Source organism: Heteronotia binoei, chromosome 8 (genome assembly GCF_032191835.1).
Source record: "Heteronotia binoei isolate CCM8104 ecotype False Entrance Well chromosome 8, APGP_CSIRO_Hbin_v1, whole genome shotgun sequence".
Taxonomy (NCBI): domain Eukaryota; kingdom Metazoa; phylum Chordata; class Lepidosauria; order Squamata; family Gekkonidae; genus Heteronotia; species Heteronotia binoei.
The window spans coordinates 25,623,442-25,633,700 of record NC_083230.1 but is presented as its reverse complement, the minus strand read 5'-3'; the positions used below and the strand labels follow the sequence as shown (position 1 = coordinate 25,633,700).

General features: G+C 43.4%; 1 protein-coding gene across 1 annotated transcript in view; it reads right to left on the bottom strand.

Annotated features, from left to right (window-relative positions):
- Positions 1–251: 251 nt before the first annotated feature.
- The window catches only part of SLC13A1 (solute carrier family 13 member 1), an 87,167-nt gene continuing 77,159 nt past the window's right edge, over positions 252–10,259 (bottom strand). Inside the window, exons 12-15 of the mRNA XM_060244547.1 lie at positions 9,370–9,479; positions 5,805–5,966; positions 3,350–3,487; positions 252–697 (exon numbers count right to left, since the gene is read on the bottom strand). Coding sequence (XP_060100530.1) covers positions 560–697; positions 3,350–3,487; positions 5,805–5,966; positions 9,370–9,479 — 548 coding nt within the window. The 3' untranslated portion in view covers positions 252–559. The remainder of the gene's footprint in view (positions 698–3,349; positions 3,488–5,804; positions 5,967–9,369; positions 9,480–10,259) is intronic.

The window sequence follows — 10,259 nt, the reverse complement described above, 5'->3', positions numbered from 1 at the left end:
ATATGGGGCAATAGATATTCGTTTTACGGATGGCAAAGGACGGCCTCTGTACACAAACAGGAAAAGTGCAGAATCATGCTGTTCTTTTTTTTGGCCTGGAGTTCTCTTTCATGAGGAAATTTACAGACAGGCCTGCGATAAGAAATTACATAGACAACCAGTGCTTAACTGTTCTATATGGATGTTACCATTACCTAATGTTTTAAAATATATACAGTCATGCTGTTGAGTATTTAAAATGACACAATGACCCTAAGAACAGGGGCAAGTTACCATTCATAATGAATGTGCATAGCAACAGATGCTACCTTCAAAACCCTCATGAGTAAAACCTGAGTAGGATGAACCGATGGGAAATTCATACAGGCTCATTGCCCATTGAAGTATTCGTACTGCCACATTCTCAGTCTCTGACCTTTAGTACTAATTTATCAGTCCATGGAGCAAGGAACTAAAAAGCATGCAATAACCTAGATTACAGTTGTGTTGTCCTGTGCACATCTAGCAGCTCACACCAAAGGAGAGAAAGGAACAAGTGAAAGGATAGGCTCCTTTGTTTTTAAGGTCCGGTGTTGTTACCAGCAATGGGGGCCCAGCTGGGATAAACATCAAGATGGAACAAAGGCACGGCCCATGTCATGACAGCAAGCATAACTACAGCAACTCCAATTATATTGACACCCAAACCAGCTTTCACCTAAAAGGAGAAAAAAAAATCTGTTTACAAGACAAAATTTCCAAAACAGCTTTACATTTTTTTTTAACAAAGCTGGTATTATTTAGTTGCTAGGAGCATGATTTTTGAGTTGGGAACATCCTAATGGTGGTTTAAGGCAGGTTATGGTCAAGGCCGGATTAAGACATGTGAGAATTTAAACCATGGCAAGTTCAAGGCCGTTTTCCTACTGAGCTTACCTCGGAGCGACGTCCCTCTTCACCGCGCAGCGTCTGCGTGGATTTCCCACCAACTGCTCCGAGGAACCAGGAAGTTCCTGACCTTTTGCGTCACAAATGGAAACTGCTAAAAACCAGTTTACGTTAGCGACGCAAAAGCCGCGACTCTACTTGGTTACTCGGAGCAGTTGGTGGGAAATCTGCGCAGACGCAGAATTAAAACATCATAAAACAGTTCCAATAAATCTGAGCAGCATATTCAGAAGAGACAGGAAGTATTTCAGGCATAAGTGGCAAACAGATAACAGCATGTATGGCAAATGACTGTGAACTCTATACAAACACCATGAGTGTAAAATGGTGGGGGGAAGTGATCAATTAAAGGCCTGGTGGAAGAGCTGTGTCTTGCAAGCCCTGCTGAACTTTGACAAGTCCCACAGGGCTTGAATCTCCAAGGGGAGCTAATTCCACCAAGAAGGGGCCCAGACCAAAAAGGCCCTGGCCCTTGTTGAAGCCAGTCGGGCGTCCTTAGGCCCAAGGACCACAAGAAGATGTTATGAAGAAGACCTCAGAACCAGGGGGGCTCATATGGGGATAGGCAGTCCCATAGATATGCAGGCCCCTGGCCTTGAAATGGATCCGGTACTGAAGAGGTAGTCAGTGCAGTTCACACAGCACCAGGTGCATCTGTGCCCATACAAGCCTCCTCGATGCTAACAACTGGGATGCTGCATTCTGCACCCATTGGAGTTTCCAGAGCAGGATCAAGGGTAGCCCCACGTAGAGAGAATTACAGCATGAATCACTGTGACTAGATCATGGGAGGTAAGGTAGGGGATCAACTGCTGAGCCCACCTCAGATGGAAGAAGGCGGCCCTTGCAGCGGCGGCAACCTGGGCCTCTATAATATAGTGGGTTCTAAGAATTGATGAGACAAGGTAGCAGTGATAAACAGCTCTTTATTACATACAGCATGGTGGAGGCTTCTCTACTAAGACTGCCAAACTGGGCCAACGTGGCCAACTATATACAACTCTGCGTTTCTGTGCAAGCCCGTTATTGGATAGTTCAAACCAATAGGGGCCTGTGATTGGTGCAGGGCAGCAGGGATTTGGATCCTGCTGCCCATTGTTCCCAGGTCCGCAAGCTCTGTTCGTCTGGCTTGAATGAGCCTGGCAGGAATGCCCATTAGTTTGGTGTGGAGAGTCAGTTTGGTGTAGTGGTTAAGTGTGTGGACTCTTATCTGGGAGAACCGGGTTTGATTCCCCACTCCTCCACTTGCACCTGCTGGCATGGCCTTGGGTCAGCCATAGCTCTGGCAGAGGTTGTCCTTGAAAGGGCAGCTGCTGTGAGAGCCCTCTCCAGCCCCACCCACCTCACAGGGTGTCTGTTGTGGGGGAGGAAGGGAAAGGAGATTGTGAGCCGCTCTGAGACTCTTCGGAGTGGAGGGCGGGATATAAATCCAATATCATCATCAATATCATCATTACAGTCTTTATTCAGGTCCAGTATACAACAGGCATCCAAAAGTACCCCCAAGCTCTTCACTTCTGTCAACCAGTTGGGTACCATCAAAGAGCGGGAGCCTGATCCCATTCCCTGCCCCCCCCCCCCAGACTCAGGCCCAGGACTCTTGTCTTTGATGGATTCAGTTGCAGCTGGCTCTGATGTAACCAACCAGCCATGGCTTGCAATGCCTCACCCAGTTCTTCCGGGGTAGAGTCCGGGCGGCCATCCATGAGCAGATAGAGCTTGGTGTCATCAGCATAGTGGTGACAACCTAGCCCATATCTTCGAATCATCTGAGTGAGGGGGCACATATAGATATTGAATAGCATTGGGGAAAGAATTTCCCCCTGTGGCACTCCACATTCCAATGAGTGCTATTGGGACAATTCCCCCCCCCCCCCAAGAGCCAGCCTCTGCCCCTGACCATGGAGGAAGGAGATCAGCCGCTGCAAGGTTGTGAATCCCTGAATCCCTGCATCAGCAAGGCGGTGGGTCAACACTTCATGGTCAACAATTAACTGTTGTGAAGCATCCTAAATAAATAAAGTTAAAGGTGCAAGTGGACTCAAACTCTGTTCTATTGCTTAAGACCAACACGGCTACCTGAATGAAACGCTTTGTAAGACAAAATACTTTTCTCACTCAAAAAGAAAATATTTCATAGGACTTTTTTGACTCCCCAAAATTTCCTAGTTTTCCCATTGAAAAGAAGTAAGGAAATATTTTTTCATCCTATATATTTTGAGTGTTAAGCAGCTTGCCTTAAGAAGCCGTTTACTTCTTCTGAAAGAGAAAATATAGGTGAAACAGGGGAAATAGGTTGTAAGAATTATTGAAATAGCAGATATGAAATATTTTGAGTCCTTAAGCGAAACACTATATAATTGCATAAGACAAATATTGCAAGAAATTTATGGCAACTGTGCATGGTAGGCTGAATACTTACCATGTCAATAACGTTCAAGTGCCCATAGGAAAACACGATGGCGTTGGGTGGATTTGATACAGGCAGCAGGAATGCAAATGATGTGCAGAGGGTTGAGGGGATCAAAATATAAAGGGGGTTCACAAGAATGGCTTCCGCCTGTTAAACACCATGAGAGAACCGGTTTTCAGCAATTCATTGCTCGTATTCATTACAAGAAGTAACGATGCAATAAGGGATTAATACGCAAGGGAGAGCTGACACAAATACAGCATCATTATAACAGAGTCATAAAGCATAAGCGTGACCATTCTGGTATATTAAAAAATTCACAAAGTTTAAATGTGCCTGTGAAACAGATTGTTACCAAAGGCGTCTCATTTCCCATCCATATTTATATATTGCTTTGCCACCTTACTGGGCTGAAAGGCAGCTGTCCTACACAGAATTCCACACAGGATTCCACACAGAAGAGGCCACAGCGGTGCTTTAATCCGCAGTACTTCATTGTGCTTTCAGCCAATTCCACACTAGATCTTTAATCCTGGTCCAGCATGGCTTTGAAAGATTAGTCTGAGGACCTTGCATTTACTATAGCAATAGAAAAAGAGTCACACCAAAAAGAAGCAACATTCCTTGTATCTCCACAAGGGATGGGACTAGATAATTTTTTTAATGAAAGCTGGGTATTCAGAGAACCTGCTCGATATATCATTACAGCAATATGTCTATATATTGATTATTTAGTGCCTAAAAATAAAACAACTCATCTTCAGGGTGGGGGCAGAGGACAGGGTCTGGTATGAGAATGATGACAGTCCAGTCGTTGAAAAATGGGCTGGAGGTCTGATGGAAAAGGGCAGGACAACGAAAACCAACAGAAATATTACCACAAGGAGGAGGAGGATTCAAAATTGGCTTTAAAATCTGGGTAAAAGTGGTCTCAAAAGAAATGGGAAAAAACAGGGGGAAAACCACCGAAAAGAAGTGAGGGAAGATGTGTGCAGAAATCAGGGGGAAAACCAAAGCACTATGCGTCCAGAACTGATGAGAAAATAAATACGTAAAAGCCATTTGTAAATGTCTACAGAGCAGGGGTGGCCAACGGTAGCTGTCCAGATGTTTTTTGCCTACAACTCCCATCAGCCCCAGCCAGCACTGGACAGCTACCATTGGCCACCCTTGCTATAGAGCCTTAGCTATACACAATACCACACCTTTTTACTCTAAAACTTATCAATCAAATATAGCTGCCATCCTCTCTTGCTCCCATTTACTAATTCAAATCCCCATTTCCAGGAGTCATTGTGTAGAAAAAGAAGTGCTGGAGCTCATTAGCATAACCTATTTGCATATGCCACACCCCCCCCCAACATCACCAGAAGGTGTACTAAATTATATCAGCTCAGCATATGCCTTAAAATGAATCTTGAATTATAATTGTCATAATAAAACCTTACTCCCATCATACTTGTTACTTCTGAATGATTAATATACCAGAATGGTCTTGCTTATGCTTTATGACTATGCGACCACAGTGGCATGATGAAGATTTCTATTTGTCTGCTTTATATGTTTTGGTTATTTTCCCATTTTTGGTGCGGAAAAATATTAGAAAGTTTGTCAAATCTTAGAGTTCAGCAAAATTCTCACAGGGGTTTTGAACAATGGAGCCCAGAAGCAAGTATTGAGGGTGAGGGGAAAGAAAGAGCACAATAAAATATAGAGGTTCCGGAGCTCTGCTCCTGTGAGCTCCTGCCCAAAATGAGGCTTGCCCATTCCAGTCCTCAAACCCTTTGGCAACTCAGTGAAAAACAAAATTAATTGGAACAGGGTAGTCTTCTGTCCCAGGTTCTTTTCTGTTTACAGAAAGAAATTATGTGGGGAGGGATGGTAGCGCATCTGCTTGGTAAGCAGAAGGTCCCAGGTTCAATCCCCAGCATCTCCAGCTAAAAAGGGTCCAGGCAAATAGGCATGAAAAACCTCAGCTTGAGCCCCTGGAGAGCCCCTGCCAGTCTGAGTAGACAATACTGACTTTGATGGACCAAGGGTCTGATTCAGTATAAGGCAGCTTCATATGTTTATGTTCAATTGGCAGTACTTCAGGGTTTTTTGGGGTTTTTTGCTAACATGCAAGTTACAATAGCCTAACTAATCTGTGTATTTAACTAAAAAAAGTGCAACCAAGGTGGGATTTCCCCCAATTTTCTGGTGCTTTTTGCCAAAAGAAACTGCAACTGTGGTGTTCGTTTTTGCCAACTGCTACATAAACCACGTCTTGAAAAAGTGGCAAAACCCAAACTTGAACTATTCTTTATCTATCTTGAGCAGACCCCTTAAAAAATAAGCCAGATGTAGGAAATAGGTCTGCATACCTGTTGTATCAACTTGGCTACATATTTACATTATTACGTACTTCCTGTGTGTCACTCTGCCATACAATAAATAAATAACAAGATGTAGAAAAGTAACTCACCAAAGGGGATAGGATAGGCAGGAATATGGTGATAGTGGCAGGATTGCTGGCTACTTCAGTCACTGAGGTGACAATCAAAGATGAAATGAGGATAATCAACCAGACAGGAAGTGATCCCAAAGGACTTAATTTGCTTGCTATCCAGGCTGAGAGATGCGAAACCTGAGAAAAGAAACATCTACATAGTTAACCTATTTATCTGTAAAGAGGATTAGGTCTATACATACATGTGCTATTAAGAACAAAGAGGTGACCATCCCTCACGCAGGTACTGGGGATCCACCCTTTTCTTGCTTAAAGATAGCCTGCTAATCTAAAACAGCTTCTCACCCACAATGATAAACTACTTAGCAGTAACATGGACTCTGGTGGCAAAGCCTACAACAAACCATGATGGCAACTTTGCTCTCAAAACCATCACTGGACTCAGCAACATCAGCCATACCATCTCAGGTTACTACTCCAGGGGTGCGGTCACACGTCACATTAAAAGCGTGTGTGTAGCGCTCAAATTTGAACAGCTGAATATTGATTCGATGCAGGGCCATTCAGACGAGCATCCAAGAATGTGACTCATTTTGTTGTTGAGTGTTCAGACATCCAATACTATCGCGCTCTTTTCTTGGAGCATGCGTGATCAGGTGGTGATTTCTGGGAGGGGGGGGTCCATTGAACATGTGCCCAACTGTTTGGAGGTGGGAAATCAAACGTTACTTCAGAGGGGGGGGGAAGTTTCCAGAAATCCTCCAAATTGAAAAAAAGAGACTTTTTCCTATTCTAAATAGTGGGATAACGTCCCCCCCCCCCCCGGATCCTGTGTTGATTAGAGAAGCAGAAGCGTCACCTCAGATTCCCAGATGATCTGGCAATGCGCATGTCTGCTGGGGCTTTTTTTTTAAAAGGTGAGAGGCAGTATCGCGCGTGAGCTGTCCAAACAGGAAAAAGCCGATCTTGTGCAGCTTTTTTGAAAAAGGACTGGACTTTATGTGCTGTCAAATTAATGTGCCATAGATGCGTAGCAAGCCGGGATGACACTGGAATATGCTCGATTGCCAGATGTAGATGTCTGAATGAACACATTTCATCCGTCAACGAGATGGAGCTGTATCGCCACTAATGGTACATCTGGCTGCACCCCTGGTCGTCCTGGAATGTGATTTATGTCATCACATTTATGCCCTTCCACTCTGTACAATGGACAAATAAGCCAGTGCCTTTGACAAAAAAATCAATGGACATAAGTCTGACTTTAGAAACCATGACATCCAAAAACCAGCGGAAGAACATTTTAACTTTTCAGAAGATTCAGTTGCTGACCTAAAAGCAGCAGTTCTCTAACAAAGGAATTTCAAATGGCTATTAGAAAGAGACAATGATAATGAAGCTGATAATGACGCCCAAGACAATGCATCCAGCTGGACTTAATGGAGACTTAGGTTTCCTGTCTCATTAACAAAGCTGATTTCTCCATGCCTACTACCCCCTTACATATCATACATAATCCAATCATGCCTGCTATTGACATTCACCTGCTATTGTCATTTGCCTGATGATAATATTTGCCATCTTGAATCACTTAACTTTCTAAAAATGAGGTCAGATGGACTCACATTCTAGCTGTATCTGAAGAAGTGAGCAGTGACCAAGAAAGCTCATACCCTGTAACAAATTTTGTTACTCTTGCTCTTTTCTACTGACACAATTTACAATTATGTACGGTAATATATATATTTTTGTGGGCATAGCCTTATATTCAGTTATTGTCCTTTCATGTTAATATGGGTATGAAATGCTTATGTTTAGAAGGACAGCATTATCAGAATATTTTGACATTCATAGCAGATCACTATGGAAGTAGAGCAGTTCTTTGTGAATCTACATTTTTTTCCATTGCCCATAAAAGGTATCTATGCCTAAACAGTCAATATTTAATAAATTCTGAGAGACTCCCAGTGTTGAAAATCATTTCTCAGATACTTCAGTCACAATGGTTAAGAGATACTTTGCATCACAACTGCTCTGATAGTGCAGCAGTGTTCTTGGATCTACTTCAGCTCTCTTTCAGACAGATCCTTTACAGGGTTCTTTTTCTTTTGAATATGCTGTTGAGTAGAAAGGGGTTTCTGTCATTGTTTGTACAATCCTCAACTTGCATCTTATGGTGAATCTCCCAAGAGATGTGATGTCTGCAAATGTAACAGAACTTCCTCACTTTTCCACTTGCAGCGCAAAATTGCTACTATTGGTAGACAGGAGGCCCCCAGTAATACCATGAGGAGAAAGTCAATGTTCTGTAGTAGGAGGGGAAAATTGGTGAAAATCAATCCCCCTTTGTAAGTGGAACTGTCTGCTGGATCCATCCCCATGACTCTTACTATTCTACAATAAAGAATAATGAGACTTTTAAGAAGCCATCCCAACCATGCCTTCAGATCAGCAGGACTTACTTCTCAGAAAACATATTTAAGAGAGTGGTGCTAGGCTTAAATACATGTCTTAAATTCTTAAATTTCTTAAATTCTTTCTTAAATTTCTTAAATTCAAAATCAGCTTTGATCAGTTCAAGCTTTGTGGGTCTTATTTTTAGAGCAAAAGAGGTGCATGGGTGAGGGAAGTGGAGTTCTCCCTGCACCGGAGCCCATTTGGGGGTGAAGTGACACTGGGAAGAGTTGTGGGATGATAAAGCATGAGTGGGGAGACAATTTAGCTGCTCAGAAACTCTTTGCGTAATTGAGCTGACCAAATTTAAACCAACAGGTATTCTGATCTCTGCTTTTAGAACACCGCTATACCCTGACTTTTAGTTAATAATGTGGAAGTGTTCTCCTCTGAGTCACCCTGCCTGGCTGCTGGTGGGACGCGTTCTCACCCAGCTCGGAGGAGAGCACACACTGACACACTTCTAAGCAACACACCTAGCTACTTCCTGAATCAATGCTCTCACAAGGACAGGACTTCGGGGAGGAGTTCAAAAACTCCTAGGGCATTTTCGCACTGACCTTCTAGTGGCGCGACCACCCTCTTCACACCAGAGGATCTGCCCGGATTTCGCACAAGAAGCGCCGGCGCACCCAAAAGAGCCGGTGACTTCCGTCGCGAAACCCGCTCAAATGGAAACCGCCAAGAAGCAGGAAAACGTTTGAGCGGGTTTCGCGACGGAAGTCGCCGGCTCTTTTGGGTGCGCCGGCACTTCTTGTGCGAAATCCGGGCAGATCCTCCGGTGTGAAGAGGGTGGTCGCGCCACTAGAAGGTCAGTGCGAAAACGCCCCTAGAGATAGAGAGAAACAAACTGTCAGTGTAAAAACAGCCGCAGTTTTCATGATCTACGGTTTTATGCTGAGCTGGGGCTTTTTAAATGATGGAGTTCAATATTGTCTAATGTTTTATTTTAAACTGTTTTTATTTTATAAGTTGCTGTGGACAAGTTCCTGGAGAGGTGGCATAGAAATATTCCTAAATAAATAAACCCTTTCTCCAATTTTTTTCTTGCAGCTAGCTACTTCTTATTAATATTATTATTGATTGAGTATATATATATATATATATATTTAAAAAAATATGTTACCTCACAGCCATCTGCCAGTGCGAACCCTCCACCAACAAGAATCGCAATCTCCCAAGGCATGCATGCCTGAAATTCTTTCCAAGTAATCAGTGGAGTGTAATCAAAAGCAACTACAGAGGGGGGGGGGGGAAGATCCATTACATTATCTTTCAATTACTCTTGCTTATTTTTTAAACACATAATATCCAGGTTTGTAATAATCTTTCAAGTGTTGGTCAACAAGGAAGAATTTACCATGTTTGGCAAAGTCCTCCAACCTATTCTCAAACAGTGTGAGTGCCTAGATGACTTACAGATAGTGTTGGGTAGTGGTTAGTGTCTTACAAGTTCTGAGGACATCCAGGTCCCAATCCCTATTCAACCATAAATCCCATTGAGTGTTGGGTAGTGTTGGGTAGTGGTTGGTGTCTTACAAGTTCTGAGGACATCCAGGTCCCCATCCCTATTCAACCATAAATCCCATTGAGTGTTGGGTAGTGTTGGGTAGTGGTTGGTGTCTTACAAGTTCTGAGGACATCCAGGTCCCAATCCCTATTCAACCATAAATCCCATTGAGTGTTGGGTAGTGTTGGGTAGTGGTTGGTGTCTTACAAGTTCTGAGGACATCCAGGTCCCAATCCCTATTCAACCATAAATCCCATTGAGTGTTGGGTAGTGTTGGGTAGTGGTTGGTGTCTTACAAGTTCTGAGGACATCCAGGTCCCAATCCCTATTCAACCATAAATCCCATTGAGTGTTGGGTAGTGTTGGGTAGTGGTTGGTGTCTTACAAGTTCTGAGGACATCCAGGTCCCAATCCCTATTCAACCATAAATCCCATTGAGTGTTGGGTAGTGTTGGGTAGTGGTTGGTGTCTTACAAGTTCTGAGGACATCCAGGTCCCAATCCCTA